General features: G+C 39.9%; 1 protein-coding gene across 4 annotated transcripts in view; it reads left to right on the forward strand.

The window, feature by feature from the left end:
- LOC131155511 (protein NPGR2) overlaps positions 1–18,999 on the forward strand; it is a 28,702-nt gene that overhangs the window by 1,982 nt on the left and 7,721 nt on the right. For all 4 annotated transcript variants that reach the window (XM_058108711.1, XM_058108713.1, XM_058108712.1 and 1 more), the window contains exons 3-5: positions 2,599–2,851; positions 4,583–5,799; positions 7,571–7,724. In XM_058108711.1, coding sequence (XP_057964694.1) covers positions 2,599–2,851; positions 4,583–5,799; positions 7,571–7,724 — 1,624 coding nt within the window. The remainder of the gene's footprint in view (positions 1–2,598; positions 2,852–4,582; positions 5,800–7,570; positions 7,725–18,999) is intronic.

Below are 18,999 nucleotides of genomic sequence, written 5' to 3' on the forward strand. Positions count from 1 at the left end.
GGAAAAAACAAAATACAAGAAAAAAATTCCTTTACAAGAGCACTGCCTTCCAATTGCTAGTGAGGTCAGACAGTGGAAGACCATTAAAGAAAACTCAAAGAGTGCACACACAAGGAGGTTAGGAATATCACTGTATCCTATAAAAGCCATGAGTAGGTAGATTGACTACTGAAAATCCTATTGTTTTCTCTCAATCCACATGGTCCAAAGGATAGAAAAAACAGTTGCACACCATAGAGCTCTGCCATTCCTATTCTTTCGAAAACCCTTGAAATTAACCAAAAGCAAGTCTTTCATCCTTCCTGGAGTCACCCACTCTTCCCCTGCAATGGAGAAAAGGGCATCCAAAGCTATGATGCCACCTTGCAATGCGCAAAGAGACGGGCACTTGACTCCTTATTTTCATGACACATGAAGTACATATCAGGATTAAGAGCCATATAGGGTCTTCTCCTCCGAAGCATATTATGCATGTTGATTTTTCTAGGATCACAGTCCAGACAAAGCCCGAATCTTTCACAACACCTTAACTCTCCAAAGTAAGCGGTTCCAAGGAAAAGGGTTAGCGCTATTGGTTTTCAAAATATGAAAAAGAAGAGATTCAGAAGTAAATATATGCCTGAGGAATGGTAATAAAGTCCGCTTTTGGGAAGATGTGCGGGCGGGGGAGGCTTTTTTGATGCTGAAAGCTCCTCATCCTTTTAAGCTTTCCTCTCTTTATAATGTTCCTACTAGTTCTTTCACTGCTTCTGGTCCTTCTTGGGATTTCCATTTTTTCATGAATCTCAATGAAATACAGGTTGTTGAGCTCACCAACCTTATTTCCTTGTTGGACCAATAAGATCCACATGTTAACCAAGCTGGTAAATGGCAAGTAAGCCTTACAGCAGTTGCTTTGTGGCATTCAACAATATTTAACTGCAAAATTCGTCAAAACTAAAATTGAGACTAACTGGTACAACGTTCTTCAAAATAGCCTTTGTCCATTATTCTGCCTGAACTGAATCAGAACTGCTTAGGCTTTCCCATCAGAAACTTAAAATCCTTCATGCCCAAAGCAACTGGTTTCACAGAATCCGCCATCTGGCCTTGCATTCTATCACAGCAGATCAGACTAGTTTAGCAGTAAAGATAACAATAGTAGATTAGAATTTCATAGGTGAAGACTTGTTTTGATGTCAAAGATGGCTTGAATTGCTATTGAATCTGGATTTACCTTCTTGCGTTTAAAAACTATCATATTTCTAGCATTCCGTGAGTGATAAATGGTTGCAGCCTAGATGAGTTTCCACTTTTTGAACAACCCATAGCAGAAAGTCTACTAAGATTATCTTCCCATTTTGTTAGAACACCATGAAAGTTCAGCATAGCACTAGAATCCTGATAAGCCAATTGGAGGCCTGTGCAATGAAAAAAACAAGTGATTTCTAGCTCCAGGGCAGAGACCACAGATTTTCAAACAGGATCAATATTATTGCCCTGTTTGGCTATTCTTTCCATGGTATTTAAACTATTTTTTATTGCAAGCCAGGCACATTGTCAGGGAATATAGTTCTTAATCCATAGGACTTCATTCAAGGAACAGTAGGATTACTCTCCCAAGCAGTGTGAAAGAGAGAACGCCTTTATCTGTGAGCTGCCACATAATTTCATCATCCTCCCCAATTTGAAATGTCTCTATAGCAGCACAGGATGAAGAAGCATTAGCAAATAGCAGTAGCTCTTCTAGGCAGATGCCATGAATTATGTTGAAGAAAGCAATCAATCAAGTGCAACACCCAGCTTCTCTTGAAAGTGCAATCCGTACTTCCATAGTGCTGTATAAGAGTGCTATATTGATGCCAATTATCATAGAAAAAAATGTGTAGACTGACAATTTCCTATTCTGAACTTTATGTTAGGATATGTATAATCTCTGGCTTTTAAAATTCTCTTCCATGTACAAGAAAAACCAGGAGAAATCTTAGCTGCCCAAGTATTTTTTTCCTTTCAATTTATAGGTATATATCCAACCACACACAAGAAAGATTTAGAAGCACCTATATGCTGCAATAGCTTTATAGCAGATGATAGATTCCATCCTTTAAGCAGTATAATACCCAACCCACCCTCCCTACTTAAGGGGTTTAGGAACATATTTCCATTTAACCTTACAACTTTGGGTGTTTCACACATTGCCTCTTTATAAAAAAAAAAAAAAAAAAAACCTTAAATTTTCTTTCCAATTCAGAAAGGACAAATTTTTTTTTTTGGATAGTAAAAGAAGAACAAGTTGAATAAGGCTGAAGACTTCTGAAGAATTGATTTTATTAATTGTAGTCCACCTGAGTAAGATAGATATTTATGTGTTCAAGTGTGTATTCTGTGAGAGGTACTTTCAACTAATTGTTTACAATCAGCTCCACCAATTCTCTTAGTTATCAGTGGCAATCTCAAGTATTTAACTGGAGGTGTCCCTTTTTTTATTTGAAGAGCATCAGTGGCTTCTTGAACCACACCCTCTGCAAAACCAGAATAGAACAGCTCAAACTTAGCTGGATTGCTTTTATACCATATATTGTCTTATTTTACTTTGACCAAGACTTCTGCATTTTACAGGAAGCTAGAGCACTGTTAGGAAGATATGAATATCAAAAAGGAAACATCGAAGCTGCTCTGCATGTTTTTGAAGGAATAGATATTGCTGCAGTGATTCCCAAGATGAAATTTACTCTTGCTAAAAAAGGAGACCGCCGCAAGAGGCGATCTCAAAGTGATGCTACCCCACCGATGTCTATACATGCTGTCAGTTTACTTTTGGAAGCAATATTCCTCAAGGCAAAATCATTGCAGGAGCTTGGGAGTTTTAAAGGTACTTTCCTTGCACTGATTCCTAGATTCTTTCCATCTCCTTGATTAAGTATGTTTATTTTACTTCTTCTAAGAAAAAATAAAATAAATAAAAAATGTTTATTTTACTTGCTCTATCAATTGCGATTTTACCTTTCATGTGCTCCCCCTCACCCTCCTCCCAACCTTTTTTTTTTGGGTGAATTCCCTGGTTCCATTCTTGGTGTTTAGGAAGAGTATTGATTGCTTAGATTCTCTTAAAAAGTTGATTGTTCATTGGAACAAGTTATTTGTTCTAAAAATGTTTTAATTTATGGAGGCAGGTTTTCATGGTTTATAGCTGTTGCTAATTGCTAATTGTATAATGGGACTAAGAAGAGGCGATATAATAGTGGGTAACTGTAAAAACGAGTTAAAGTGGATTGTCTCACAACCCTATTACAGGAATAGTGTCAGGTGCACTTTTTGCAATTTAAAATATGTTTGTTTTATCGTTTTCACATATTTTTATGGATTTAGAGATATGGCACGGCATAGTTCATATAACATGTTATGAGAGTTATTCCCCATTATGGAAACAAAAGCTTAGGACAAAATTTGACTGTTGGTTCCTTCCCCCCCCTTCCCCTCACAGGAAGAAATGCCAAAAACAGAACAAATATTGGTGGCCTTATACTGACCTTTTATGATTTGGGCGTTCTGATGTCTAACAAAGCCATCATAATAGGAGCTGCTATCATTCATTTATCTATCAAATGTTTCTAGTATTTTCGCAATATAATATTCAAAATGCTCCAAAAAAATTCAGAAAGTTGAAAAGTTTTCTGCTTACTCAACCCTTGGTTTTTTGGTGCTGGGTTATTGATCCCCTGTTCCATTATACTGACATACTGCTCTACAATCTCCGTCACCATTAGAATTATTATTAGTCTGCACTCACTATGTTTCTAGTTTAAGAAAACTTCTTAGTCCATCCATCAGGACTCATCACAATCAAAGTCAAGTCATTGCATCAAATGCAGGAATATTTCCTAAAATGGCACCTTGATTAGTTCCCCTGAGGGACTTGTTGACAAAATCCTTAATAATACTCACATAACTGCTTGAGCTTTTTCTTCATCATATTTTTTGGTGGGTGAAAGGGTATGGGAAGTAAAACTTCACTTGTTATATTATAAACTCATCCACACACACACATATTAAGAAAATCCTGTAAAGTTTTCAATCATCATTGCTCCTCATATTCCGAGAAAACCCCTCAGCATTATAAGGTTACCATTTACTAATAACATCTTCAAAAATGGACACAGGTAATTTGACAAATTAGTTTCAGTTTTGAATTCCTAAAATATGTCCAACACTCGTCAACTCCCCACTTCTCTTCAAAAAGGAAAAAATAAAATAAAAAATAAAAGGAAGGGAATTTGGGGTTTGTTGTGCCCATGGCTAGTAGTATATACATCTGTGTGCATGTGCTTGTTGCATTAGGAATTTTAGGATGTGTGGTGCTCTTGTTTAGATACCCAGCTTAAGTCAAATGATAACTATTCTGCTAGCTAGTTTTTTTTTTTTCCTTTTTCTTTTTCCTTTTATTTTTTCACTCAAGATGTTGGTTATGTTCTGTTCATTGTCTCTCTTCCTCTAAATCTATTATGATTAAACCGAAAGGGAAAAATAAAAGATATTGCAAGCTATCCTAAAATAAAAGAAAACCATTTTATGGCTAATATTATATTTCCAATAATTTTTGCAGAAGCTGCTCAATCATGCAAAGTTATTCTCGACATTGTTGAATCTTCATTACCAGATGGCTTGCCTGAAAACTTTGGTGCTGACTGTAAATTGCAGGAGACTTTGAGCAAGGCAGTTGAGTTGCTTCCTGAGTTGTGGAAACTTGCTGATTCTCCCAGTGAAGCAATCTTGTCATACCGCAGGGCCCTACTTCATCATTGGAATCTTGGTGTGGAAACTACTGCAAAGATTCAGAGAGAGTTTGCCATTTTTCTTTTATACAGTGGAGGTGAAGCAAGCCCCCCAAATCTCCGTTCTCAAATGGACAGTTCATTTGTACCTAGAAACAACACAGAAGAGGCTATTCTTTTGTTAATGATTCTATTAAGAAAAGCTTCTCTCAAGAGAATTGAGTGGGACCCATCCATCCTGGATCACCTTTCATTTGCTCTATCTGTGTCGGGGGATTTAAGGGCATTAAGCAATCAAGTAGAAGAACTTCTCCCTGGGACTATGGATCGAAAAGAAAGGTATCACACTCTGGCTCTCTGTTATTATGGAGAAGGTGAAGGCTTGACTGCTTTGAATCTGCTGAGGAAGTTGTTGAGTAATAGAGATAATCCAAATTTTCTTCCAGCTTTATTGTTGGCTTCAAAGATATGTGGGGAAAACCCTAATTTAGCGGCAGAAGGGGTAGACTTCTCTCGCAGAGCTCTTGACAGCTCACAGAGCAGATGTGATCAGTTGGTAAGCGTTGCCAATTGTTTATTGGGTATCGCACTTTCAGAAAATTCTCGATCTGCTGTGGCTGATTCTGACAGGGTTGCAACTCAGTCTGAGGCTCTTCTGGCTCTGGAAACTGCTGGGAGAAAGACAAAACTGAGAGATCCTACAGTTGTTTACCATCTCAGCTTAGAAAATGCTGAGCAGAGGAAGTTGGATGCTGCACTTTATTATGCAAAGCTCTTGCTTAAGCTGGAAGGTGGTTCTAATGTTAAAGGGTGGTTATTGTTGGCTCGAGTATTATCTGCACAGAAAAGGTTCCTGGATGCTGTGACTATCATAAATGCTGCTCTGGATCAGACTGGAAAATGGGATCAAGGAGAATTGTTGCGGACAAAAGCTAAACTCCAAATTGCACAGGGCCAATTGAAGAGTGCTGTTGAAACATATACTCAGCTTGTTGCTGTTCTTCAAGTTCAGAGAAAAAGCTTTGGGTCTGGGAAAAATCTTCTTAAGGTCTGTTAGTTGATAAGTTTCTCCCTTTTTTAGCTCAATTATAATTGCTAAAATAAATCAGACCCATTAGTTTTTTAAGTTAAAATACTTCCCTCATAATTTTTGACCTGTGAACCAATGCATTTTCCAATTTTTATTTCATGTTACATGGAATGATGGATTTCTTGTTCTGGGAAATGTGACATTTAGAAAATTTTTTGCAATGGTTTATGGCGAGTGTGGAATCAAGGAATGATTTGCACCGTATCTTGCATTTTTATTATCATTGCCTTGGAACTAGCAAACAAAATGAGAAAAATTGGAGGCATCTGTATAGCAAGCTGATATTCCTGTCTCCTGAGACTTCCTGGAGAGAGATGGGGTGGGAGGCAATGAAAGGCAACTTCCTGGAGGGGTGGGATGAAGTTGTTGGCCTTGTCCAGCAGTTAGCAAAGGGGAAAAAAGCAACAAATTTAAATTATTGTGGTGTCAGTTAGCTTTCTTCCAAAAAATATCTTTAGTGTCAAATGATTTGCATCGTTTAAAAGTTGAAATCTATATTACATGGTCTTCAGTAGGAATATGGGATGTAGATGTGTTTTCATACATCGGATTCATCTCGACAACACATCGGCAGCAAGGCCATTATCTCAAATACTTGGTTTTGGCTACAAAGTGTTGATCTAATTTCAAATATAAAGACACAATGATATAATCTTGTATAACCTGGAGTAAAATCACGTCTCTGTATAATGTAGCCTCTCAGAAGCATGATTTCACTTGTTTTGAATCATCCATCTAATGTGGGCCTCATGAAGAGTTTCCCTGGAGCTTTTAGGCATTGCTTCAATCTCAGAAAGTTAAAAGGAAAAAGAAAAAGCATGATGGATACCTTTCCTAAACTTTTCCAGCTTTCCCTTGTTCATTTATATATTCAAATGTGTTTTTGGGATCCTATCAAGCATATTAGGGAGGCATGTTGGAGTTATGTAGCATATCCATACACATGCTATGTTGTCCAGTATATATCATATCTTTCTTAAATATCCATGTAATCTGGTATGTGACAGATAGGTGAAGTCATGCTTGGATCCAAAAACATAACAGAGAGTGGATATTTTTGGGGAAAATCTCTGAAACCTGTTCCTGGGTCTATTTTTTACATTAGTAAGCAGGTACAAAAACATAAAGAAGAATACATGTGGATATTGAATAACATTATTCCTTTTTGCTTCAGATGCAAAAAATTTGGAGAAAATCTCTGGGATCATTTCCTGGATCTCTTATTCTTTAATACTGTAAAGGGGATTCTCCCTTTGGTGTCATCTTTTAAAAATATAAAATTTATCCTTATAACTACCAATGGTTATTCCAAATTACTCCTTTAATGCCCCACAACTATCCCAAAAGACCCTTATAATTATGTTAAATTTATCCCTATAACTACCAATGATCATTTCAAAATACTCCATTAAGTACCCACAACTATCTCAAAATATCCTTATAATTATGTCAAATTTATCCCTATAACTACTTATAATTATTTCAAAATACCCTTATAATTACCTATAATTATCTCAAAATGCCCTTATACTATTTAATTTTTTGTTATTTTTTAAATAATTTTTAAAAATTTTAAAAATAAAAAATCCTGACGCACGCACATAGTGTGTGCTTATGGTTAGTACATTAGTAAACACATCCATATTCTATTTTTTTATTTTTTCAATAAATGTTAATCTAAGACAAAAATGTGTCGGAGCTTTTTATCTTATTGCATTACGTGTGACAGGGCAGTAGAAGCCCAAATAGAAGTTTGGAATTGGAAACATGGCATGATGTGGCTCAGATCTACATAAGCTTGTTACGGTGGCGTGATGCTGAGATTTGTCTTTCCAAGTCCAAGGCCATCAATCCCCTTTCTGCTTCTCGATGTCATGCCACTGGTATGTATTATTTATTTTAATTTATACTTATTGCTGCATAGACAACAAATTTATATTTATTGCTTTGTTCCCTTTGCTACCATTCATCAATTGCAATTTTGCTCCCCTTCTTTGTAATAAAATTCTTTTGGTGGCCCAAGTGTTTTTTTACCCAATTTTTGTCTAGTTAGAACTGTCTAGAATGAACTTTTCCAGAATCCTGAAAAAAATTCAGTTTTGTTGGTGCAGGAAGTGTTTGTTTGGAAATTTCTTTTTTTTTTTTTTAAATAAATAAGGAAAATTTATTGAAAGGGCATCAAGGGGATGCCAGCCCATGGTACAGCAAGTCAAGCACCCCGAAGGTTGTCACTAAAACCGAAGGTTACTTTATAGTCATTAACAACTGTCCCACTATGGCAGCTATTGACTACAGTTAGCCAGTGCTCTTTGCTGATCTAGAGTGCTGAGGATGATTTTTTAAACACTCCTATTCCTCTCTTTCCAAATGCACCAGAAAATTGCAAGGGAATGAAGGACAAAGCCTTTCTCTTATCTTTTGTCGCCCGAATCCCTTTCCAGGCCCAGAGTTCCCCCTCCACAGAGTTAGTGATAATCCATTGTTGTCCAATTGGAGTCAACACCATATTCCAAAGATTCCTAGTCTAAGTGCAGTGAAGGAGGATGTGCTCTACTGATTCTGCGTCAGCCATGCAAGTGGGACTCTGTTGGCATCTTGGCGACCAACAGACCCCTCTGCAAATTGTCCAAAGTAAAGATCTTACCATGCTTTGCTTTCAGGCAAGAAAGGCAGCTTTTGTGGGGGCTGCTGTCTTCCAAATCTGAGTCCAAGGGAAATTAAAGCTGCTTGACTCCAAAGGAAAGAGCTTACTGTAGAAGGATCTAACAATGAAACTTTCTTCTCATCTGAGTTCCAAACTGGAAGATCAGTACTATTGTGGTGCTGGGAGTTGTAGAGAAAGCTGTAGTCTGTGAGCTCCACATTTTGAATGTTCCAAAAGAGCCCTTGATATGAGGTTTGGAGGTGCTAAGGCTGGCATCTTTGTCACTGGCCAAGTTGTAAGTGGCTAGAAATAAGACACTGAGGGCTTCTTGTTCATGCCATGCATCATGCCAAAAATAAATATTGTCCCCATTTCCCATCGGAAACCCAACTACACCGTTTGGTCCTCTGCTAGCCTAGGGAATCCAATCATTATGTTCAAACCCATATTTCTTAGCAATGATTCCCCACCAAAGCTGATCTTTTCTCAATCATGAATCTCTATAACCATTTCTTTAAAAAGGCTTTTTTGAAAATTTAGAGGGACTTTAAACCCAAGCCTCCTAAGTGAATGGGTTGCTCACCATGCCCATTTGGCAAGGCGAAATTTGAATTCCGCCCCGACGCCACCAAGGAGAGGCCCATTTTAGAGTTTCTCCAGCTGGAATGATTTTACTTTTTCCAAGGTTAACTTTCAAACCCGAAACCGCCTCAAACCATGCCAAGATACATCTCAGATTCAAAATGAGAGGGCCATCCTCACAAAAAATAATAGTGTCCTTTGCAAACAATAGATGTGTGACCTCAATGGACCTTTTGTGCCTATGAACACTTAAGGCCTTTGATTACCCATTCTCTAGTAGCTTTTTTCAACATGAGGCTCAGCACCTCCATCACCACAATGAACAGAAAAGGGGATAAAGGGTCCCTTTGTCTTAGTCCTATAAAGGAGTGAAAGAAATCTGTAGGGTGCCCATTGATTAGTATTAAGAAACTTGGTGTGTTGATGCAATGAGCTATCCAACTACACCATCACTCTCCAAAGCCCATTTTCCTAGGAGTATAGAGAAGAAAGTTCCAGTGGCAGTGGATCTTATCGAAGGCTTTCTCCATGTCAAGTTGGCACATAACTCCATTTCCCTTTTCTCTTCGAATAGTACCCACAACCTCATTAGCTATGAGGGCTGCATCCATGATCTATTTTCTCGCTACAAAGGTGTGTTGATGTTGCCTAATTACTTCTGGAGTGGCTCTTTTGATCCTCATAGCAAGGACTTTGGCAAGATCTTTTAAATACTTCCCACCAAGCTAATTGGACAATAGTCCTTAATATTGGTTGCTCTAGGCTTCTGTGGGATCAGGGTAAGGAAAGTGGCATTGATTCCATTTGCAAATTTACTTAATCTAAATAATTCCTCAAAAGTCATATTAAATTCCTACTTGAGCTCACCCCAATTTGACAAGAAAAATGACAAGGAGATCCCACCTGGCCCTGACACTTTGCCTTCTTTGCATTCTCTTGTGGCATAGAGGATTTCCACTTTTCAAAAGGTCACTCTACGGTGGAGTGATTAATAGATTTAAAGTTGATGCCGACCACTATAGGTCTCCAGCTTTCAAATTCAAAGTAAAGAGCTTTATAAAAGTTATAGATTCCCTTTTTGATTTCTTCTTCCTCAGTTAAGATGTTTTTCCCAATTCAATTCTGGAAATGTTGTTCGGTGGAAAAATCTGGTGTTCTAGTCTCCCTCCTTGAGTCATAAGGCTCTAGATATGTGCCTAAAGGAGATCTCTTCTGGGTAGATAGCCTCGATTAGCTCCTTCTTAAAAAAAACTCTTTTGGCCCTTTCATGAGTACTGAGCCCTTGTCTTAGCTTTTGCTCATCAAGGATCTTGATGTTGTTAAGAATGTTGGTCTTCTTCGCTTGAATATTCCCAATTGTTCTTTTATGACACTTTGAGCCCTCTTTCAATCCTTAAGTTTATAAGTTAGCACAAAACTAGCTTTCCCTTTAGCCTAAAGCGTGGACCACTAGAGCTTAATGAGGTCCCTGAAACCATATTGCTTTAACCACGTCTTTTCAAAGCGGAATGGAGTTGGTCCCTATTTGATTCCATGTCAATGAGGATAGGGAAGTGATCCAATATCGGCTTGGGAAGGAGCTCTTGAGTGGTTTTGGGGAAGTGTATATCCCAATTTTTTGAAATAAGGAATAAATCAATTCTCGAGAAGGAACGTGGGTCTCTAGAGTTGGACCAAGTGAAACCACCACCAATGAGCGGAAGATCAATAAGAGCGTTCACATTGGTGAAGTCCAGGAACTCTCTTATGCAGTTGTTCTTTGCGCTCTGCCCCTGTGTAACGCCCCGACCCTCTAGGTGGGCCCGGAGTGCCACTAAACATACATAACATGCAGATCTCTGATACCATACATATACAACCTGCCCAAATAAGGGAAAACGGGTGTTCCATACTGATCTGCATAATCATACATAGCGGAAAACATAAACATACATCTTCTAATAAAAATTTACTAGTCTCTAACTATTTCCTCACATACATCCATGCGTACTAAACATAACCTGCTATTACAGTTCCCCAAAAGACAACTTGGCCAAAGCCTGGTGCACATGTACAATAACTTAAATAAGCTAACAAAAACACTACGCTCTAGAATGCTAGGACCGGTTTCCTGTAAGACCTGAAATAAGATTTGTATATTGGGTTGAGACATTTCTCAGTAAGGTAGATCATATTACATTAGTGTGTGACAACATGATTTTATTCCAGTAGAAAACAATTACACATTTAAGTCATTCATAAACCTGTAATATAGAAGATATATACAAAATTCCTGCATAAGATAATTCGGTTCATTACAAGCGAGAGTCCCCGAGGTTGGGGTAGGGTACATGCCCATACACTATACGATCCCTCGGCTCGGTACTCAAAGTTGTAACTTTGCCCATTTTATTTTTAAATCATGTATATGCATAATGAACTCATTTCAGCTTTGGAACATCATAATTACACCATTTACTTCCCTCATGGCACGGGTTGTGCGTTCATAATGCTTTGATCTAGTCCCGGGGTCACCAGCTAGTCACGCTACATTCTCCAGTCCAACTTGGCCCACACCATCCTGGTCCGTGATCAACCAGTGGCCCTTCTTACCAAGTTGACTAGCTCGATACCCATACTCAAGAATAACATGTGGTTGCACTATACCTTTCATACTCGCAACGGTACCGTGCATTCCTGGTAAGAAGCTTTCTCAAGCGGTTCATATATCATATATACAATTTATATCGAAAGCACAGTAACCTGTTTTCATTCATAAAACATTTAAGCAGTTTCAGTGTTTTTCATATTTCATTCATTTATTGGCATAAACTGGCACACACAGCTCTCGGTTTAACCTTGGTACATACATAGCTCGGTATTTAACCGACATCTCTTTCCACATTTCTTGATAAGCATTTTGGAACTCCAGTTCCCATATTGCATAATCATATTTCTCAGTTCAGTATATTTCCATTTAACATCTCATGCCACACTCATTTGGTTTAAAAGCATTAACACAACATATGGTTCGTAAAATATAGTTTAAATTGAAAACAAGGGTTTCAAGCATCTCCTACTTTAAGTATAATACCAATGAAGGAGTTTTAAAAAGATTGGAGACCATACCCCAAAACCCTAGTTTTTACCAAAATCGTAAAACCAAAAAAAACCGACAATTCCACTTAGTGAAATGTTCCAAATAAGCAGTCATATCGTACATAATACCATAACCTGCAGTTCTAGCGGATTTAAAAAATGATTGATGTAAACAAATCCCCTTACCTATTTCCGGAAAAACGAACCCGAACGGCTCGAAACCCTAGAACTTCTAATCGGTGAAAACACGCGTACTTGCTCAACTAAGGGTGTGAGAGGCAACCGAAAAGCAAAGAAGAGCTCGGAAAGGCTTTTTGGTGAAAAAAGTTTCGAAATCCTAGGAGAGAGAAGAGCGAGAATTGAAATTCTCTTTTTTAAAATGAGCTCAAACCTATTTATAGGTGAGTAGGCCCAAAGGAAAACTGACGCCGGTTTCCCCTATATCTACAAAATCGTCACCGGTTTTGTGGTTGATTGGCCCGGCTAACCCAAAACTGTGGTCGGTTTTCTTCTGGCTCACAAAACCGTTGCCGGTTTGGGTCCCCACTTTTCACATTCCTTCTTTTTATTTTCTTATCCTTTATTTCTCTCTTTTATATTCATTTTCTTTTATTTTTCGGATTCGGGTTCCTACAATCTCTCATCCTTACACAAATTTCGTCCTTGAAATTTGCCAACTGTTACTAAGCATGCTCTATTCTTACGACTCAGATTTACAGAAGAGTCGGCAGCCACCCACATAGAGGCTCTGACCCAAGTTTATTACATACCCTCATTTATGGTGGAGGAATACCGTGGTTATAACATAATGTCTCGGGAGATTACAATATCCATACAAAACCCTCCCAGAGACCATGCATACTCTAAATCATAAACAACCTACTCTACCCAATATACGTACAAACCTCACACTTACCATTCCACTTACCTGCCTAACTCCGAGCATTTCTGAATAATTAAGGATACTTCTGACATATCTTTGACTTTAATTCCCATGATGCTTCTTCCATAGCGTGATTACGCCACAATACTTTCACTAATGGTATCTCCTTAGTACGCAGTTTCTATACCTTCTGATTCAGAATCTGAACCGGTACCTCCTCGTATGCTAACGCATCACCGATCTCCAGAGGTTCATAACTTAGCACGTGCGAAGGGTCTGACACGTACTTCTTCAGCACTGACACGTGAAACACGTCATGAACTCTGGATAGTGCTAGGGTAACCCTACTCGATAAGCAACTGGACCTATCTTTTTCAGGATCTCAAATGGCCCAATGTACCGAGGGCTTAACTTCCCCTTCTTTCCAGACCTCATCACCCCTTTCATCTGGGCGATCTTCAGGAATATCATATCCCCTACCTCGAACTCTAATTCCCGTCGGTGACTATCTGAATAACTCTTTTGCCAACTCTGTGCTGCTCTGATCCTCTCCTTAATAAGTTTGACCTTTGCAAAGGTCTGCTAAATCAGTTTCGGTCCTAAAATCTACCGCTCGCCTACCTCATCTCAGTATATTGGAGATCGACATCGGTGACCATACAAAGCCTCATATGGTGTCATCTCTATACTGGCCTGGTAATTGTTATTATACGCGAATTCTACGAGCGGTAGATATTGAACCCAACTGTCCCCAAAATCCAGCACACATGCCGGCAACATATTTTTTAAAGTTTGAATAGTCCTCTCGGATTGTCCATCCGTCTGCGGGTGAAACGATGTATTGAATGTGAGCTGCGATCCTAAGGAATCCTACAAACTCTTCCAGAGACGAGAAGTAAATTGTGGGTCTTGATCTGAAATGATAGAAACAGGGATGCCGTGGAGTCGTACAATCTCCTGCCCATATAACTCTGCCAGCCTATTCATGGAATAGTTGACTCTGATAGGAATAAAGTGTGCTGTCTTCTTCAGTTGATCCACTACAACCCATATGGCATTCTGTCCATGCATTGCTGCTGGTAACCCTGATACAAAATCCATCGAGTTATACTCCCACTTCCACTTGGGAATGTTAAGTGGCTGAAGTAGTCCTGCTGGCATTTGGTGCTCTGCTTTAACCTGCTGACATGTCAGACATTGCTCTACGAAAAAGCAACCTCTCTTTTCATGTTAGACCACCAGAAAGATTCCCTCAAATCTCTGTACATCTTCGTACTCCTTGGATGTACTGTGTAGAGCGAACGATGTGCCTCCTCTAGAATGAACCGCTTAATATCGGCGTCATTCTTTACGCAGATTCTGGTATGGAATCTCAATACCCCATCGCCTGAAGTATTAAAACCCAGCTTTAAACTATTCTGAACTCCTTCCATAACCTCCATCAGCTCTGCGTTTTCCTTTTGAGCTGCTTTGATTCTCTCTTGCAAAGCTGGCTGAATAACTAAACTGGCAATGAAAGCTTGTGGATCCTTATCCATCAATTCCACTCCTAACCTCTCTAGATCCATCATGATCTGATGCTGAATAACAACCGCTGAAACCGTCGCATCCACTGACTTCCGACTCAATGTGTTAGCTACAACATTAGCTTTTTCTGGGTGGGTGGTAACTAATGGTGCAGTCGTAGTCTTTAATCAGTTCAAGCTATCTGCGCTGCCTCATATTCAACTTCTTCTGAGTGAAGAAGTATTTGAGGCTCTTATGATCCGTAAAGATCTTGCACCTTTCACTGTATAGGAAGTGCCGTCAGATCTTTAATGCAAAAACAACCGTTGCTAGCTCCAATTCATGTGTAGGGTAATTCTTCTCGTACTCCTTGAGTTGGTGAGAAGCATAAGCGATAACCTTATCCCATTGCATCAAGACACACCCAAGTCCCTTCTGGGACCACATAGCCATCATCCCCTGACAGAATGGTCAATACTGGAGCAGTGACTAAACGTTGCTTCAGCTCCTGAAAACTCTATTCATATTCCCCAGTCCACTCAAATCTACTATTCTTCCTCGTAAGTTGCATTAGAGGACCTGACAGTTAGAAAAGCCCCCCTCGACGAACTGGCGATAATACCCGGCCAGACCTAAGAAACTCTGAATCTCATGGACGTTCCTCGGTCTTGCCCTGTTAACTACCGCCTTTACCTTGCTTGGATCCACTGATATTCCTTCCTTGGACACTACATGCCCCAAAAATGCAACCTGTTCTAGCCAGAACTCGCATTTCTTCAATTTAGCGAATAACTTCTTCTCCCTGAGTACCTGAAGGACCAATCTCATATGAGTCTCATGCTCTGCTGGGCTCCTCGAATAGACCAAAATGTCATCAATGAACACCACCACGAACCTATCTAGGTACTCGTGAAACACTTTGTTCATCAGGTCCATGAATGCGGCAGGAGCATTTGTCAAACCAAATGGCATAATGAAGAATTCATAATGGCCATACCGAGTTCGAAAAGCTATCTTCGGTACGTCCTCCGATTTCACCTTAAGCTGGTGATACCCGGGTCGTAGATCAATCTTAGAGAAGACCTGTGTGCCCTGTAGCTGGTCAAACAAATCATCAATTCTGGGTAACGGGTATTTATTCTTTACTATCACCTTGTTGATTTCTTTGTAGTCGATGCACATCCTTATCGACCCATCCTTCTTCTTCACGAACAGTACCAGTGTTCCCTAGGGTAAAACACTCGGTCAGATGTAACCCTTATCTAGTAGCTCTTGTAGCCGTTCCTTCAATTCCCTCAGTTTTTCTAGAATCATATGATACGGAGCTTTCGATATTGGTGCTGTGCCTGGTGTCAACTCTACAGCGAACTCCACCTCACGATCAGGAGGCAATCCCGGCAAGTCCTCTGGAAACACATATGGGAAGTCACTTACTACGGGAATCTCCTCCAGCTTAAGTTCTTCTTTTGGCGTTTCTTTCACACATGCCAGGTACCCTTTGCATCCCTCCCAAAGTAACCTCCTAGCTTGAATAGCTAAGGGGATCCGTGGTGCAGAATGCACACACAACCCTACGAACTTGAATTTCTGCTCCTCGGGAAGCTTGAATACCATCTCTCTCCCGTGGCAATCAATGCTAGCATAATTAGCTGATAATCAGTCCATCCCCAGAATGATATCAAAGCCATGCATATCAAACATAATTAAGTTGACTAGTAATACTCTCCCTTGAATCTCTATCGAGAAATCTCGAATCACCTTACTATATACGACTACTGACCCTACCTGTGTAGCCACTACTAGTTCATCATCTAATGGTTGTACCTCTACCCCACATAGCTTGACGAATCCCCGAGATATAAAGGAATGCGTCGCTCTTGAATCAAAAAATACTACATATTTATTCAAAAGCATATAAATATTACCTGTTACTACATCTCCGGCGTTCTCTGCATCTCCAGGAGTTAGGGAATACACCCTTGCTTGGGTTGTACCCCTCTAGTATCCACCACGTGGCACCTAAGTAACTCCTCTATAAGGCTGCTGTGGGAATGTGTTGTTCCTTGGTATGTCACAATCCCGCACCAGATGCCCTAGTTTACCACACCGAAAACAAACACCTAAACCCAATAGTTACTTTCCTGCATGCTGCTTGCGGCAAGTAGGACAAGCTGAGAAAGATGTGGTACCCTGAGATGTACCACTACCAGTCTCTCGCTGCTGGCCTTCGTTATCACCGTATTTCTTCCAAGTGCCCTGCCTCGCACCTAAATAAGAACTGGGAGGCGCTGGCCTCTTCTTCGGGATTTGTACCACTGTATCCTCCTGCAGGTTCTTCTCTGCCACGGTGGCTTTATCCACTAGAGTTGCAAAGTCCTGAATCTGCAGGATCGCCGTCCGTTTCTGGATTTCCTTCTTCAGACCCCTCCCAAACTTTCAAACCTTCCTTGCCTCATCTGGTATCATAAAAGGAGTAAAACGTGCTAACTCCATGAATCGGGAGGCATACTGCTGAACTATCAGCTATCCCTGAGTCAGAATCATAAACTCCTCCATCTTTGCATTCCTGACTGTGGCTGGGATGTACCGCTCAAAGAACACCTCTCTAAAGCGGCCCCATGTCATCGCCACCACCATTGACCTCTGATCCTTCAACATTCTCACTGATTCCCACCATCTCTCCGTCTCGCCTGTCAACTTGAACGTCGCATAGACTCTTCTGTGCAACGCAGAACAACCGAGATCTTCTCAATTTCCCGAATCCAATTCTTTGCTCGGATCGGGTTCGTACTCCCTGCGAAGGTAGGAGGCTTCAGTTTGATGAATTGATCAATAGAACCTCCTAACTCAGCCGTGGGACGGTCCTACCCCCTAGAACTCTGCATGACCTCCGCTATAAACTGTTGGGCGAAGTCACAAAGTACCACCGTAGTATCATTGCCAGCCTCATGGCCAGCCCCCTCACTGCTACTGCCTCCAGCATTGGCAGTATGATCCCTGGATCCCATCCTGAAGAGAAAAATTGAGAAATGGTTTAGAATCTTAGTACTGTACATATCTGCTACAACTACAATACTATAAAACTCATTTCAATTAATTAACATCCCTAGTAACGACATACTCTACTAACTTGACACTCTTATTCTTGCTCAAGCTCCGCCCCTCCACCCAGAAACAAAATCGTTGATGGATTGCCATGATTTTCTGAACCTGTCGGCTGATCCAGAAAAATACAGAAGTCCGTCAATGGAATTTTGTCTCCAAGTCTACGAAGCAAAACTCGAAAGTCCTATCCTCATCCTATACTCTGGTAAAGTTATCCAACCTAGTCTACAGAACCTAGCAACTTAAGTTCTAAACATTTCCATAACCAAGCAATGTGAATCTCTTCACACTTCCGGTTGGAACTCACTCTGATACCAACTGTAATGCCTCGACCCTCTAGGTGGGCCCGGAGTGCCACTAAACATACATAACATGCAAATCTCCGATACCATACATATATAATCAGCCCAAATAAGGGAAAACGGGTGCTCCATACTGATCTGCATAATCATACATAGCGGAAAACATAAACATACATCTTCTAATAAAAATTTACCAGAGTCTCTAACCGTTTCCTCACATACATCCATGCGTACTAAACATAACCTGCTATTACAGTTCCCCAAAAGACAATTTGGCCAAAGCCCAGTGCACATATACAAGAACTTACATAAACTAACAAAAACACTACGCTCCAGAATCCCTTTAGAATGCTAGGACCGGTTTCTTGTAGTTCCTGAAATAAGATTTGTATATTGGGGTGAGACACTTCTCAGTAAGGTAAATCATATTACATTAGTGTGTGACAACATGAGTTTATTTCAGTAAAAAACAGTTACACATTTAAGTCATTCATAAACCTGTAATATAGAAGATATATACAAAATTCCTGCATAAGATAATTCGGTTCATTACAAGCGAGAGTCCCCGAGGTTGGGGTAGGGTACAAGCCCATACACTGTACGATCCCTCGGCTCGGTACTCAAAGCTGTAATGTTGCCCATTTTATTTTTAAATCATGTATATGCATAATGAACTCATCTTAGCTTTGAAACATCATAACTATACCGTTTACTTCCCTCATGGCACGAGTTGTGCGTTCATAATGCTCTGATCTAGTCTCGGGGTCAATAGGCTAGTCACGCTACATTCTCCAATCCGACTTGGCCCACACTACCCTAGTCTGTGATCAACCAGTGGCTCTTCTTACCAAGTCGACTAGCTCGATACCCACACTCAAGAATAATGTGTGGTTGCACTATAACTTTCACACTCGCAACGGTACCGTGCATTCCTGGTAAGAAGCTTTCTCAAGCGGTTCATATATCATATATACAATTTATATTGAAAGCATAGTAACCTGTTTTCATTCATAAAGCATTTAAGCAGTTATAGTATTTTTCACATTTCATTCATTCAT

The sequence above is a fragment of the Malania oleifera genome, chromosome 5 (assembly GCF_029873635.1).
Source record: "Malania oleifera isolate guangnan ecotype guangnan chromosome 5, ASM2987363v1, whole genome shotgun sequence".
Lineage (NCBI taxonomy): Eukaryota > Viridiplantae > Streptophyta > Magnoliopsida > Santalales > Ximeniaceae > Malania > Malania oleifera.